This window comes from Canis lupus, chromosome 8 (assembly GCF_011100685.1).
Source record: "Canis lupus familiaris isolate Mischka breed German Shepherd chromosome 8, alternate assembly UU_Cfam_GSD_1.0, whole genome shotgun sequence".
In the NCBI taxonomy this organism is placed as follows: domain Eukaryota; kingdom Metazoa; phylum Chordata; class Mammalia; order Carnivora; family Canidae; genus Canis; species Canis lupus.
This window is the reverse complement of record NC_049229.1, coordinates 30,767,256-30,783,086: the sequence shown is the minus strand read 5'-3', so window position 1 is coordinate 30,783,086 and position 15,831 is coordinate 30,767,256. Positions and strand designations below refer to the sequence as shown.

The window sequence follows — 15,831 nt, the reverse complement described above, 5'->3', positions numbered from 1 at the left end:
AGGGCTTCTGTTCCCAATTCCTGTGTCTTAAGTTATAACGTCTCTATTTTTCCCAGCTGCCAAGCTCTCTAGGGTCACTTTGCACTGCTGGTTACAGCTGCCCACATCCCATTCTCAATGTGCTACCCCTAATATGCTATGGATTACTTTTCACATTAAAAAAAGTCGTTAGGGTTGTTGTCTAAAATAAAAATGTTAAAAAATAATAAAATAAAAATATGTTCTAAGAAAGGGTTTGAAGTATTCTCTCATACTTCATGTCATCTATTCTGGTTGCTGAGTGGGCATTTATGCCCCTTTCCTGGTTCTTGGCTAGGTTCCAGATATGTGAGAGCGCCACACTCCAGACATGGATATACCATGACAAATCCTGATGCTCTATATGATCCCCATAGAGAAGTATATGGAACCATCACACAACCTTCCTAATGAATTTCTGTCCTGGCCACACAACAAAACAAGTGCAAAGGTTTCCAAGGAAGCAAAATCTCCAGGTTGAAAGATTAATTCAGAAACCGGAAAACAGTCCCTGTCTTACGTAATGGCTCTAGATTTTGTACCTCTATAGCACTTGGCAGCATGAACAGGTAGGTTTTCACAAGTAAGTGCAGTAAAATAAAATTGGGGGTGGGGGGAGATTACCAAATGACTTATAAAAACTCAGAGAAGTTCATATTTTTCTTGAGTTTATAAATGACAAGATTTTTTAGAGTAAGCAACTACTTTTTACACCACACATTTAATGCTTTCACTTGCTGAACTGATGCTATGTGGAGAAAAAGTCTCTTTTAACTCAGAGGGCAAAAAATGTTGCTCTAACATTTGAGTAACCTAAAGATTCATTATCAGTATTTGAAATAGTCTCTACAGGCACTGAAGTCAAGCATTCAACATCAATTACTATACTTAAATCGTCTGCATTCTATAACACACGAAAGTTTACATAACCTTGTTTGTCCAACCTTGAGAAAACAAATATCAAGCAGGTGAACCAGGCAACCCTGTCATATCAAGGACAGAAGTCAAGAGAGTAGATCATCGGTTTTCCTAGTTATGCTCCTACACCCTTATGAAGGAGGCTGGCCCTTAGGCTATTTATAAATGTGGAACTAAACTGAACAGAAGGGGCCCTGCCTCTGCCACCCTTGTGAGTAACAGGGTGGGCTGTCTGGGCTCGGGGCTGAATCCCAGTGGGGCCTGTGTGATCTCTCTCAGTGTGGCCTTCCACACCTGGCAGCACAGGGACCTCTGGGTGCAGCCCTGAGTGGTCAGGAAAAGAGCTGTGAGGATTTCCCGGCTGACTTCCAGCCTATGATTCTATATATGGAAACATCCCATCCAAGGGTTTTCAGCCTCATGAGCACCACATCAGGGAGGAGGAGTAAGGAGGGAGGCCAGCTCTCCTCTTGCTGCCCTGACAGCACGCTCACTCACTTTAGTTTCTCCCAGGCCCGGCTGCCCTGGACTGGACCTTGTCATCAAATGGCAGCCCAGACCTCTGCTGAGTCTTGCAGGCTGGCGGCTTTAACATGGAACAGCTGGAAGAGGACCCTGCATTCTTTTCTCTGCGTAAACACTGGGGGCTCTGTTCACCCTCCTGCTGCAGCATGAGCTGAAGAATTTCCCCTATCCAAAATTACAACCAACAGACCTTTCTCCATCCCATTTCCTTACCCCACACCTCCCCACCCGGGGATATAATTTCTGTCTGTCACCACCCATGCTAGCAAATAGAAAACTGCTGAACCTTCCCTGTATATTCACTTTCTATACTAGTTGAGATGTCTGTAAATGCTAGCAGAGTAATATGACACAATTCTGTTATATTCAGTAAAGTTTTCCAACAGAAAGCATTAAGGGCCCTGGTTCATGCCTGCTTTCCACCGAGACCCTTCCTGTAAGATCCTTTCTACAAGATTCATTCCTATCAATACCAGAAGGCCCTGAAGGATAAGTATAACCCCACAGTATACAAACTGCAAATATCATTTGAATAGTCTGTAGCGTCACCTGCATATTGGTCTGAAGACAGGGCTCTAAAACTGGAATATCCATGGGGGAAAAGGAATAATAACATTGAATTTCCATGTATTCCTCATACAGCCTAATCAAAGCTTGGCTTTCTGAAGGGCAGTCCGGCTTCTTCATGTGTTGCTGAAATCCAGAGAGCCACGTTGCCCAAAAGAAAAAGAATGAGAAGGGGGGTAAAAAAAAAAAAGCCCAGAAAATCCAGACTCTACGTGACCTGACTTACTTATTTCCCAGGAAACTGCATGAGAGAAAAATCAATCATTCATGCTACCGTGGCTACCACACGGAATGGGCTGAAGGAGTTGACAGTAGGCAAAACACCAAAGCGGCCAGCGGAGGTAAGTGGGCGGCAGGGACCGGCGGGGGGGGGGGGGGGCGGGGGGGCGGCGGCCCAGGGCCCCGGGGCTCGCGCCCTCCGCGCACCCGCCGGCAGGAGCCCGGGGGCGGGGCCCAGGCCCGAGGCTGGGCGGCAGGACCGGGTGGGGGAGGGAGGCCGGGGGGACCAGGCGGGACAGCGGTGGCCGCGCACTTACCGGGGCTGTTGGCCTCGCCTTCCAGGACGTGCAGCTCGGCGCAGTCGGCCAGCGAGTGCTCCAGGCAGAGCTGGAGGAAGCGGGCCTGGGTCTGGCTCACGCGCTTCAGCAGCGACAGCAGCGCAACAGTCTGCTCGCACTCGTTCCAGCCCTTAAACCAGCCCGCCAGCACCCCGACCTGGTCGCGAAACATCATGGTTAGGGGGCGGCCCTCGGTCTACGAAGCCCCCTCGGCGCCCCAGCCCGCCCCGCCCGCCCCAAAGTTTGGCGGAGCCGCAGCCCCACGGCCGCCGGAGACGCGTTCCCGTTCCAAGGTGGCTCTGGTGCCCGGACGCTGCAGGTACTGCCTCGGCTCCTGCCTCTCTCGTCTGGTTGCAGTTACGTTCCGGCGGTTCTGGCTGATTTCCCCAGAGATGATGACAGACAGTAGCACGGAAATGTTTCTTTTTCAAAAAAAAAAAAATAACGATTAAAAAAAAAAATTTCCCCACAAGGCACACAAACTGAAAGAATGCTCTTTCCCCCCCTTCGCGCAGCTTCGGGATGGTGATTTCCGGCGTCCCGGGGTCTCTTCCCCGCTGGGCGGCAGCTCGGACCCTTCACACCCGCATTCCCGAGCGGCGATCACCACTGGAAGGAGAGAAAGGCTGCAGTGAGACCTCGGCCAGCGAGAGAGCGCGCCCGGGAAACGAGTGCATCACAGGGGGCGGGGGGGGGGGGCGCCCCGCGGGGGGTTTGGTTCCCCAGATTCCGGCAGCCCCCTCCGCACCCGGATGCGCGAGAGGAGCTACTGCCGTGCTGGGAACGGCCAGGAACCTCCTTCCCAGGTGCGGGAGGAGACCCCACGGCTTCCTGTTGCTGCCTCTGCGAACGGCTGGTGCTCCCCACACACCCCACCCGGGGTGGCCTCGAGGGCTGAGCCTGCAAACGCCAGCACCAGCAACAGATCTTCCTCGCGCGGAAAACTTGCAATGCGGCTGCGAAGGGGCGCGGGGGTGGGGGTGGGGGCTAATGCAAAACAGAGGCGGAGGCAGCAGCAGCCCGAGTTCCTTCCTCCTCCTCCTCCTCCTCCTCCTATACCTCCTCCTCTGCCCACCTCCTCCTCCTCCTCCTCCTCCTCGTTCTCTACCTCCTCTACCACCTCCTCCTCCTCCTCTCTTCCTCCTCCTCCACCTCCTGGAGAAGCAGCCGAGCGGCTGCAGCTCCATCTACAGCAACAGCCAGCATCTCCACCGCCAGGCGCCCCTCTGGATTTAGGCCGTGAGCAGCCGCGGCAGCAGCTCGAGACAAAAATAAACTCCCCACCCAAAGCTCCGCGCCCAGCGGGCGGAGGCGCAGCGGAGCCCCGGTTCCCCCGCGCCCCGCCGCGCCGCGCCGCGCCAGCCCACCCGGGCGGTCTCCGAGGGCCTGCTTCGCCCAGAGCGATCAGATGTGTGCGTGCGTGCGCGTCTGTGTGTACGAGCGTGTGTGCTTTAGGCATTCCGCCCCGGCTGCCACCGCCTACGGGCGGGTCCCGCCGGCCCAGCGTCTCGCCCGCGCTTCCCAGGCCGAAGGCTGCACGGCCCCGGGCGCGCGCCGAGCGCGGGGACGGCCGGAGCCCGGAGCCCTGCTTCCCCCGGCGGGCAGGGCGGCTCCGCGGACACTGCGGCTCCGCGCCGCCCGCACACGCCCCCCAACGACCGCAAAGAAGAAAGTTCGGCTTCGGGGGCTCCCCCCTCGTACGCCTGTCCGGGGGGCCGCGGGCTGCGGGGCGAAGAGCCCGGCGGCTCAGCCCTCGAGGGGCCGCTGGCAGCCAGCATCCCGCCTCGCGCCTCGCGCCTCCCGCCTCGCGCCTCCCGCCTCCCGCCTCCCAAAAGTTCCCGAGCAGAGGGGGAAGTCTCTCGGGAAGGGGACCCCGGGACCCTCCCGAGGTCGGAAGGCTGGGGGCGCTCACCTCGGCGCGGCTCATCCCGGCGGCTCGGGGCCCGACGCGTGGGTCGGGGCCGCGGCGGCTCTCAGCGAGGCTGCGGGCGCCCGGGGCGCGGGCCGCGGGCCATGCCGTCGGGGCGGGCGGCGCTGAGAGAGTGCGGCGCTGCGGGTCCGGGCCGCCGCCGCCGCCGCTGCTGCTGCCCCCAGTGTCGGCTCGCGGAGGACTGAGCCGCCGGAGCCGGAGCTCCCCACATGCTACTGATTAACATACACCATTACATCATGGGCTTGGCAGGGAGCGCCCGAGAGGGGGGAGAGGAACCCGGGCGGCGGCGGCGGCGGCGGCGGCGGCACGCGGGGGGAGCCGGGGGGAGGATCCCCGGACCCGGCCGGCGACGGGGGTGGGGGGGCGGATTCCTAAGTGGGGACCGGAGGAGGGGAGGGGAGCGGAGAGGGAGGAGCCGGATGGCGCAGAGGGTCGGGCTGGAAGGACCGCCCCGCACAGGGAAGAAGTTTGGAGAAGGGGAGGGGTCCGAGTGGATTCTTCCCCTGGCCTCCAGGGACTTCTGGAGAGTCGGGGCCCTGCAGCCGCGGGAGCGTTGGCAGCAGAGGACCCGAAGGGCGCCGGGGAGGGGGCGGCGCTGCCCCCGGCTGCGCGTCCTTGGGAATGCGGTTCGCCGACTCCTGGGGCCCGGGGACGGCCGATCGGCTTGGCCCGCGGGCGGCGGAGACCCGGGGTCACGGCTGCTGGGGGCGTGGGCGGGTCCCCGGGATCGCGGAGCAAAGGGCGGAGGCAGCCGAGGGGCGGTTCACAGAGCTGGACGTGCGTGGGTGCCGGGCCCGGGGTGGCGCTGGCCCGAGGGGTGCGAAGAGCGCCCGGCCTGATCACCCCTCACCTGGCTCTGGCCTTGGCCGCCCTTTGCTCTTGTGGGCGGCCTCGCGGGCGACCCGGCGCCCCTCTCGGGCCTCGCTCTCCCCTGGGGAGGCAGCCCGACTACTAGGGCCAGCCTGGGAGCTCGGCCTGGCGCGCGGGCGGTGGCGGCGGGCCCGGCTGGGGAAGAGCGCCGCCCCGGGCGGCCGCAAGGCGAGCGAGGCCACCTGTCGGCTCGTCTGAGTCGCCCCGCTCGCCAGTTCACCTGGGCCTGCACAGTGCGCGAGGCCGGGCGGGGGTCGGCGGTCCACGTGCGCGCAAGAGAATAGGGGCGTGCGGCGTAGGGTGGGCTGGGAGAGGCATAAGGTGAGCCGGAAAAGTGCTGCCAGCTAGTCTCAAAAGTACAGGATTAGGGGCGCCTGGGCGGCTCCGTGGTTGAGCATCTGCCTTTGGCTCAGAGGGTCGTGATCCCAGGGTCCTGGGATCCAGTCCTAAATCAGGCTTTCCTGTGCCTGTGTCCCAGCCTCTCTCTGTGTGTCTCTCATGAATAAATACATAAAATCTTAAAAAAAAAAAAAAAAAAAAAGAAGGATTGGTTAAAAATCCCCTAAAACCTAAAAATCACTGTACCTGCTATTATCAGGTGAATATTCACGGGTGGACTTGAATGCCAAATCCGGCCAGTTCCGTGTTTTCAGTGAAACACTGAGCCCTTGAACATTTTCTCCAGTAACTTGAAGCTTTGTTTATAAAAGAGTACTTCTGAGAAATCAGTGAAATGCGTGCTTCAGACTCAGCCTTCCCTACTCTCGCTAACACAATATTTTTGTACATAAAGTATTTGAGATATTATTCCAGTAATGAACATTTCCGTTTTTCAACTCCAGCGTATGTCCCTGGAATTTCAATTCTGCTTTCCTTCCTCAAATCTAGTTTCTGCACCGTTTACTAGGTGTCAGACGTGTGAGAGCACCTGTCTGTTGGGGGTAGTGAAAGGTCTTGTGGAGCTGTAAAAGCTTAGGTGTTACCATTAAAATAGGGTATGTGAATAATTTTTAAGTCCATTATCAACCAGGAAAGGTATCTGCATGATTTAATGAATGTTTTCCCTGAAATAGAGAATTCTTTTTTTTTTTTTTTTTTGAAATAGAGAATTCTAAAGACAGTGGGGAGGATTTTTTTTTCTTTTTATTATTATAGAGGCAGAAAGATCTTGACATCATTTGCTCCAAGACATTACTATCAATTAGCCAGTCCTAAGTAATAACTCCTATCAGGAAATGGGGAGGAGGGTTAAAGGGTCTACCCTGGTCGTATACCTTGCTATCAATGGCAGCCAGAAAGTACAAGTTCCTCATCTGAAGCTTTTGAAAATCGCCAAGGTTTCCACTTTTTTAAGAAGGTAAAAGAAACATCAGTTTCATTAATTTATCTGTTGTCACCTGCACATTATTGAAGGAATAGTAAAACTAAAAAACAATCAACAAACCTTGAGGCAAATGTTCAAGAATTCTACTTTATGCTGAAGAAAATACGCCACCTACTGGAAAATGTAGTCCTTACAGCTTTAACCTAGGAAAAGATTTGGATTTAGCTAATTTTTGAGCTATTTTTGAGAAATACAAAGAAGAGCATGAATGAATTTTTAGTCCCTCTTGTTTTTGTGGGTTCACAATACTTGTGGTTTCCCTTTTCTCTGGGCCTTTCCTCTGATGAGAAAGGAAGTATAGATAAAACCCCATGATGCTGCTTTTTTATTCTGCAAAGTGAAGTCAAGACTCTGAGGGAAGAAAATACTCTATCAGCTAAATATATGTTTTTGTATTAAATGTGAAATTTTCCCATATGAACCTGTACCAAGTTTTTATGGATAATTAAAGAGTGGCTAACAAGTACTAAAAATCCACACCACTTGGAGAAGGAATGAAAATATGGGATAAAAGAGATTATTAATAGGTCTGTGTTCACTATTTTCCTATTTATTCACTTGAAAAATACCTAACGCTCACCTACTTTGTTCCAGGCACTGGATTAAGCAGTGAGTACAGAGCACAGGTACTGAGTCTATAGTGGTGTGCCAACCAAAAGATTCTCCATATGAATGACAGAAGAGAATATCAAATGAATTAACATTCTTTTAACATTCTTTTGATTTTCTCATTCCTAGAATCTGGGAAGGGAAGAAATTGGTGTTTGCTCAGTGAATAATACTTTTGATCAAATATCTCATGTTCAACTGTTTCAAAGATGACTAAGTCCAGACAAATCAGTGCCATGTTTATAAATCACTGCTTAAGAAAATGTCTAGGTACTGTGTGTATCAATAAGATATCTCCAGGAGCCCATGTCTATATATTTTAAATTCACATTTCTTCTAGAAGTAATAAAATAAAACAAGAAAAGGAAGTACGTTAGTTATAGAGACATTAAAACACGCTCTCTATCTAGGGTGCCTGGGTGGCTCAGTCAGTTAAGTGTCTGCCTTTGGCTTGGGTCAGGATCCTAGGGCCCTGTGACAGGCTCCCTGCTCAGTGGAGGGTCTGTTTCTCCCTCTTCCTCTGTCTCTCTGCCAGCCTGTGCTCTCTCCCTGTCAAATACATAAATAAAATCTTTAAGCAAATAAATAAAAGAAAACAAGTTATCTTTAACTATTTGCTGTATAAATTAGCAAAAGTCTTAAAATCTCCACATAAAGGGATGCCTAGGTGGCTCAGCAGTCAAAAGCATCTGCCTTTGGCCCTTGGCGTGATCCCAGAATCCCGGGATCGAGTCCCACATCGGGCTTCCCCAACGGGGCCTGCTTCTCCCTCTGCCTATGTCTCTGCCTCTCTCTCTGTGTGTCTCTCATGAATAAATAAAATCTTTTTTAAAAAATTTCCACATAAAGGTAAAAGACAATGAATAGTTATTATTCATTCAATGATTTAATAACTATATATTGAGTATTCTGTGTCAGGTCCTCAAGCTACAATATTGAAGATAGATGGTGTTTTCTATCTAACATAAAAGCTTATATATATTATAATTTGAATTTCATATATAAATGTAATGTAATTTATTTTTTTTGTATTTTTTGTAATGTAATTTATAAGGAAAATGTAACAATAAAATAAATAATAACAAATAATAAAAAAATAAATAATAATAAACACAAATAAAATTTCACGTATCCATTCCATATTGCATATATTCATAGGAGGTAAAAGGTGTTGAAAAGATTTCCACCAAAATGATAACTATTCATGATTTTCCCTGGATGGTAGAGTTACTGAGAATTATTATTTTATTTCTCTATATTTTCTAATTTTTTTTACCATATGTCCAAAAGTTGAAACAAAACAAAACACTGCATAAGCCCAGGACCATTGACTATAATTAAATTTAGAAAGTTTCCAAAAAAAAACACACTGCAAAAATTAGATCTTCAACTCCCAAAAATTGTTTAGGAGACTGTTTGCTTCCTCTCGGGGTCTTGTCTCAGTCTCATTACTAAATCTTCAGGCCTCAACTCTGGTCTTTCCAGGCCCCAGTTCAGATACTTCCTGTGGTTTCTGAATCAACATTGAATACATTCCAGGCTCTTTGGCCTGAAATACAAAGACTCCAGCATTTGGCCACTTTCTGCTGCTCTGGACTCTACTCCTGAATTTCATTCACTAATTCATTCACCAAGAAGTATTTATTGAATATAAATCACTGTGCTGGGCAAATAGAGGATACAGAGGTAGAAGAGAAGGCATGGTCTCTTCAGCCTCTAGTGGAGAACACAAACTATGCGTGCACACATACTTCACTAAATAAAGAGTATAATGTGCAGTGAGTCTAGGGAAAGACCTTACCTAGTGTTGAACGAGACCAATGGAGGCAGAAACTTTCCTAGAAAATTCAGAAATACACTTTGTGTCCGGTGCCTTTTTGGTTGGTTCTCAATGGGTGAATAGTTTCAACAGAGATAGGCAAAATTTTAAACACTGATAACATCTGGTGTGTGGATGTTGTTTGTACCAGTAGAGCGTCCTCAGCAGTTCAAGTTTATATACTTTCAGTTCGCATTTCTTCTAGTAATAAGACACAACAAGGAGAAATACAGGTCTTCCCAGACTTTACTAGTGGCATTATACTTGTAAAGTGATCCAACAGTATCTACTAAATTAGGCATATCCTTTAACCTGACAATCTCACTTCTAGGAATCCATCCTACGGAAGCTAAAGTATCATTACTATAAAGTATACAAAAATATACCAGAGTGTTAATATAAGAATGTTAATTTTAGCATTGTTTATAAACAAAAACACTAGACTGCTTATCTGTAGAGGAATGTGTTAATTATCAAACCTCCATGCTAGAAATCTTATACAGCTATTTTTAAAAATGAGTCATAGTTGGAAAAAATACATCAAAAAATGATAGATTGATGAATAAATAGAGGGATACATAGGTAAAGTAATACATGATAAATATGACAAAATGTTGATTGTAGAATCAACAGGTGTTTAACACTCAATTCTTCCATTTTTTATATGTTCATGTTTATAACAAATTGGTGGGGATAAAAATGATAAGTCAAATTTCATGTATTGGTCTAAAAATAAACTTTTTTAAGTTGTAGAATAATGTCTATGCTATAATTCTGTTTTTGTGGCAAGAGTCTTGAGTCCTGGAACACAACCCTATCACTTCCCAGCCATTTGACCTTTTACTAGTCACTTCCCATTCTGTGCTTTGTTTCAATGGTAACAAATCTACCTTGTTATTGTTATGAGTAAATAATTTGATACATCTAAATTTCTCTAAAATACTGCAGGCATATAGTAAGTGTTCAATAATCTTATATATTTTTAAGATTTTTATTTATTTATTCATGAGAGACATAGAGAGAGAGACAAAGACACAGGAAGAGGGAGAAGCAGGCTCCTCACAGGCAACCCGATGTGGGACTCGATCCCGAGACCAGGATCACGCCCTGAGCCAAAGGCAAATGCTCAACCGCTGAGCCACTCAGGCATCCCTCAATAATGTTATTATTAAATATGATTGTTTGAGAGAGGAAAGAGGTTATGTGAGTGGGAGAGGGCAAACAAATCTTTGTCTCTATAAATATGTTGTAAGTACAAATATATATATATTTGTATGGGGATGTTTGTTTGTTTGTATGTTTGGTACAACCCCATGAGGGAACAATCAGAACAATCAGACAAAGCCAGAAAGAGAGACATTCTCCAGGACAACTGGTCTGGGAAAAATGGTGGAAGGACTGTTCTAGATTAAAAGAGACAAAAGGCACATAACAACCATATGCAATGTGTTATTCTTGATTGCCTCCAGGTTTGAAAAAAATAGCTATAAAGGATATTACATTTGGGGGACAATTGAGAAAATTTTGAGCATAGGCTTGGAAGCTGATATTAAGGCAATTATTATTAGTTTTGTCAGATTTGACTGATATTGTGGATATGAAAAAGAATACCTTTTTGTTGTTTTTAAAGGATATTCATGCTGAGGTGTTTGGGAGAGGGGTCAAGGGATCAAGATGTCTACAGCCTACTTTGAAATTGTTCAGCAAGGGGTGCCTAGGTGGCTCAGTGGGTTAAGGATCTCAGAGCAGGTCTTGATCTCAGGGTCTTGAGTTCAAGTCCGATGGTGGACTCCAGAATGGGCAGGAGCCGAAAGAAAGAAAGAAAGGAAGGAAGGAAGGAAGGAAGGAAGGAAGGAAGGAAGGAAGGAAGGAAGGAAAGAAAGAAAGAAAGAAAGAAAGAAAGAAAGAAAGAAAGAAAGAAAGAAAGAAAGAAAGAAAGAAAGAAATTAATTGTTTGGCAACAAGGTACATGGATAAAATTAATATGGCAAGTATTGAACAAGATAGTGAACTACCTTTCCAAGCTTTCCATATGTTTGAAATATTTTTCTCTTCTTTATTATTTATTTATTTATTTTAGACGTGCAAGAGGGGCAGAGGAAGAGGGAGAAAGAGAAAACCTCAAGGAGACTCCCCGCGGAGCATGGAGTTGGACTCAAGGCTTGATCCCCCAATGCAGAGATCACAACCTGAGCCAAAACCAAGAGTCCAATGTTTGATCAACTGAACCACCTAGGCGCCTCATGAAATTTTTCTTAATAAAAAATTGAAAAAGGAAGTTAAGTAGAAAGGTTTAAATCATGAACAGCATTTGCAAAGGCAGGAGGATGTGCAAGTTCATAGTAAATGCCATCAATGTTTTGGTGTTAAGAACAAAGGCATGAGTTGTAATAATGTTAAACTGACTGCGATATTTTTCAAAGTGGGGGTCCATGAATCTTATGCATCAGAATCACCTGGAAGCTTATTTTAAAATGCAGATCTCTGAGTTTGTCTGTAGATGTGGTGAATCAGAATCTTAAGTCTTAAAGTTTCTATATGAGTCTCAATTACAGTGTTTACTAAACTTCTGCTGTCATAAGATAAATCTGGACTGTTTAGTGACATACAGATTTCCAGGCCCCTTGCCTGATAATTCTGATTCCTTTGAGCTGGGGCTTGAGAAGCTGCATATTTAGAAAATGCTCTAGGTTATTTTGTGATTGGATTAGTTTGGAAAACACTTCATTAGACAAATCTGAAGAGCCTCAAGGCAGAGTTTCCTAAACATACTTGGTAAGGATCACCTGGGCTGCTAGGAGAAGCTACTCATATTTGCAGCCCTCACCCAAACCTTCTACATAAAATCTTCGGGAGTGGGCCCGGAAGTCCATATTTTTATCAAGAGCCTCTGGCAATCGTTGAGATCAGGCAAGGTGGGGGAGTATCCGCCCACAGGTGTGCAATACCATCTGAAAGAACAGCCTGTTGAAGCCGTGAGGGCAGCCACGGAGACAGTAAGAGCAGAGTGTCCATACACGCTCTCTCTAGATGAAAGATAGCACCTTTCTCTTTTGGGCCATTCAGGTACATCTCTAAGTGTCCTAGTCTCCACATCCCAGATCTGATTGGAGGATGTCTTCCCACAGGGAGTACCTACAGATGAAAAAGTGCTGGTGGCAGTGTGCAGATTTTTGGTGGCCTTGGAAGTTACAGTTCTCACTGTAAATTAGTACATGGCCATGCTAGATGTATGCAAAAATCTCACAAACTTGCTAAATATATGTCAACCCCTGAACGATGAAACAATTCTTTTTAAAATTTTATTTATTTATTTATTTATTTATTTATTTATTTATTTATTTATTTAGGCTTGCAAAAAGGAAAGCCCTGATGAATTTGTAAGGTAAGTACATCCCTTTAACTGTTTCTGGAGAAATACCTGGACCTCACTCTTCAAGCAACTTCACACTCTACTTTCCTGTGAACTTCTACAGCATATTTAGATCAAGAGGAATATCCGTCCTGAAATAAGGTTATTTATATTTTTTAAGATTTTATTTATTTATTCCTGAGAGCCACCCAGGCATCCCTGAAATAAGATTATTATAGCGGTAGAGTGGACTCTCAGCCAGACACGCTGGAAATATGCCCTGCTTGATCTCTCCAGCTGCCCCTCTTCACCTCATTTCAGGCTGCAGCCCCCCTGGCCCTCGTTCAATTGCTCAGTGGTGCCAAGCTCATTCTCTTCTCGAAGACTTTGCACTTACTATTCCTGGAGAATTATGTCTTTCTGGCTCCTCATCCAGCACTTCAAAAGGCTGACTCCTCCCTTTGCTCAAATGTCACCTTCTTGGAGAGGCCTTTTTAGAGCACACTCTCTATAGTAGTGACCCTTTCCTTAAGGTAGCAGGTACCACAAGGGAAACTGTCCGCTTATTGATTTGTTTACTTCTCCATTATCTCTCCGCTCGCCAGATTTTAAGCATTACCAGTGCAGGGACCAGACCAGGACCCTCAATATCTTTCTAGGACCTATCACACAGAAGTGCACAGAAAATAGTTGTGAGGGGAATGAATGAGTCTCAGGGTTAGAAGAAGCTACCTCAGAAGACCCAGGTCCATTGCCCCATCTGGTACTTAAATACCCTCTAACCGTGTTTTGAGACCCAATCCATGAGCATATTTTTACCTAAAATGCAGCAAAACAAGAGTAACGAGAATGTTTTTTCACTGTTCTAAATACATTCAACTCAAAGGGCTTCACTTTGAGATTAAGTTCGTCTTGTTTTGGGGCAACTGGGTGGCTCAGTGGTTGAGTGTCTGCCTTTGGCTCAGCTCATGATCCCAGGGTGCTGGAGTCGATTCCTGCATCAGGCTCCCCACAGGGAGTTTGCTTCTCCCTCTGCCTGTGTCTCTGCCTCTCTTTGTGTGTCTCTCATGAATAAATAAATACATAAAATCTTAAAAAAAAAAAAAAAACTCTTCTTGTTTTGGGAGGATTAAAGTGCCTTATATTAAATGATGGTGGTAGAGGGTAGTATTTGGCTCTTCATGTCTTATTTGGATAATTAAAAAAAATTAGTGACTTTAGTTGGTCTACTGGTTTTTCTGGCCCATGGGATGATTCAGAAGTCTGCAAGTCACAGGTCATATCACTCCCTCTAATGAGGGAGTGACCTCGCTATTGGAGTGGCCATTGGCATTGAAGATTAAAATGTGCTTTCTTTAAGTCCTTGGTTTGTATTTCTGTAACTTGTATCCATGGCAGCCATGGACATGCACTGGGCAGCTCTCCTTCAAGGGTCTGCCACAGGATGGTGTTGCCAACTCCGGCTGCTGCCTCTTTGCTCAGGGGCCCCCCATCACTAAGTCAAGACTTTCTCAGAACTGTGCTGTGGCCTGAAGCACTTCCTCCCAATCCTTCTTCCCTTTCTGTTTTCACAGTCCTAGTCTGAAGTCTCTCCCTGCCTGGTCCTGTTACCTCCCCATTGAACCTTCATGGTATTTCCCCCCAATACATGGCTTACACATCTAATCTTGTCTTCGTGTCTGCTTCTTGGAGGACCTTCCTGAACAGACATACCATCTGCTAGCTTAAAATGACCCTAGGAATTGTACAAGGGATTCCAAATGTGATCTGACCAACCATGGGTAGGTGACGATCTTATTTCACCACCTATAAAATGGAGAGAATACTACTCATCTCACAAGGCTGTTGTGAGATTTGAGTGAATAACACATGCAGTGTCTCATAGTATCTGACACTCAATAATTTGGTAATGGCCTGTCCCCAACACACTGTTGCCATGAGGATCCAAATATATCTGTTCCAAAGCTGTTCTGATCTATGAAGAAGCATTTTATAGGTTCAAGGGAAAAGTGAACAAAAGTGTGGATGTTTTGAAAGTTGTAAATTTTAACGGACCTGAATGAAGGTCTTCTAGGGTTATCAGTGTGTAATATCAGACAATCACATGTAAAATGAGCTCTAGCACAAATTCTAACTTCCAAAGAGCAGATGATTAGGCAGTCATCTAGGAGGAATGAGATTTAGCTGAGCTGGAAACATAGCTTGCAGGTGGGGAAACCATTTTCTGGGGGAAGGAGACGAGCCCAGGTGGTTCTCTGTCCTCTGTCCTCAGGAAAGGTCCAGAACCACTGATGTGCATGCTGGCGAGAATAGGCTTTTCAAGTGGAGATGCAGAGTAGGAATTGACGGTGAAAAGATCAGACTTGGGTGAATGAACAGAAATGCCAGGATTGAGGAGGTTTAAAGAGTGATTTAAAGTGAACCAAGATGGCATCTGCATCACATAGAACTCTGTATTTGCCACTAGGGGCTAGTGTGCTTCCTGAAAATTAGGCACAGCTATGGTAAAGTAGCTTCTGCATTACAAAATATTATTTAGGGGTGCCTGGCTGGCTCATCCAGTGGAGCATGCGACTCTTGATCTCAGGGTGGTGAGGTCAAGCCCCACATGGGGCATAGAGCTTACTTAAAACATATATTATTTACACACAATTGCAGTGCTGACTCTCATAAGCTCATTAGGAGGCCTGCAAATAACTGGTGCATTACTTGGCACTTAGGAATTACTTGATAAATATTCATTTTCCTTCTTTCCATGCCCAGATTAGAGTGTGTTCATTTGGCTACTTTACATCTTGAGTCTGCCTCACATAGAGACATGCTTCTATTCACCCGTCAATAACATGCTTTCTTAAAATCCATGTAATAAGGCCTAGGACAGGATTGCCAGGGCTTGAGTCAGGATTGGAGGGGATGAAGAGAGAGATGTGGAGGAAGGAACTGCAGAAGGGGTGACAGATGGAATGTGGGGAGACTAAATCAGGAGTCAGGTTTGCTAAGATAGCAACAGTGAAAGGCAAACCGGGTAAGGCCCAGGAGCCCGGGCTTAGGAGACTACACTTGAGTTTAGCTCTCTTCAGAAGAAGCTCAGAAACATCTCAGTGTTGGCAGGGGCACACATTCAGATAGAAAGCTGGTGTTCTGTGAGCTGAGGACCGGGTGGTGATTGCCTACACCAACTTCCAACACCCCTAGTATATTTTCACATGGCATCATGGCCCAACTCAGGCCAAGACTGGAGCCACTGGCTGGCCCCAGGTCAATCTGGCCACATGAGCT

General features: G+C 46.9%; 1 protein-coding gene across 2 annotated transcripts in view; it reads right to left on the bottom strand.

Moving 5' to 3' along the window:
* SAMD4A (sterile alpha motif domain containing 4A) overlaps window positions 1-4,593 on the bottom strand; it is a 210,590-nt gene extending 205,997 nt beyond the window's left edge. For both annotated transcript variants that reach the window (XM_038544761.1, XM_038544762.1), the window contains exons 1-2: window positions 4,498-4,593; window positions 2,565-3,194 (exon numbers count right to left, since the gene is read on the bottom strand). In XM_038544761.1, coding sequence (XP_038400689.1) covers window positions 2,565-2,760 — 196 coding nt within the window. In that variant the 5' untranslated portion in view covers window positions 2,761-3,194; window positions 4,498-4,593. The remainder of the gene's footprint in view (window positions 1-2,564; window positions 3,195-4,497) is intronic.
* Between the last annotated feature and the right edge of the window lie 11,238 nt (window positions 4,594-15,831).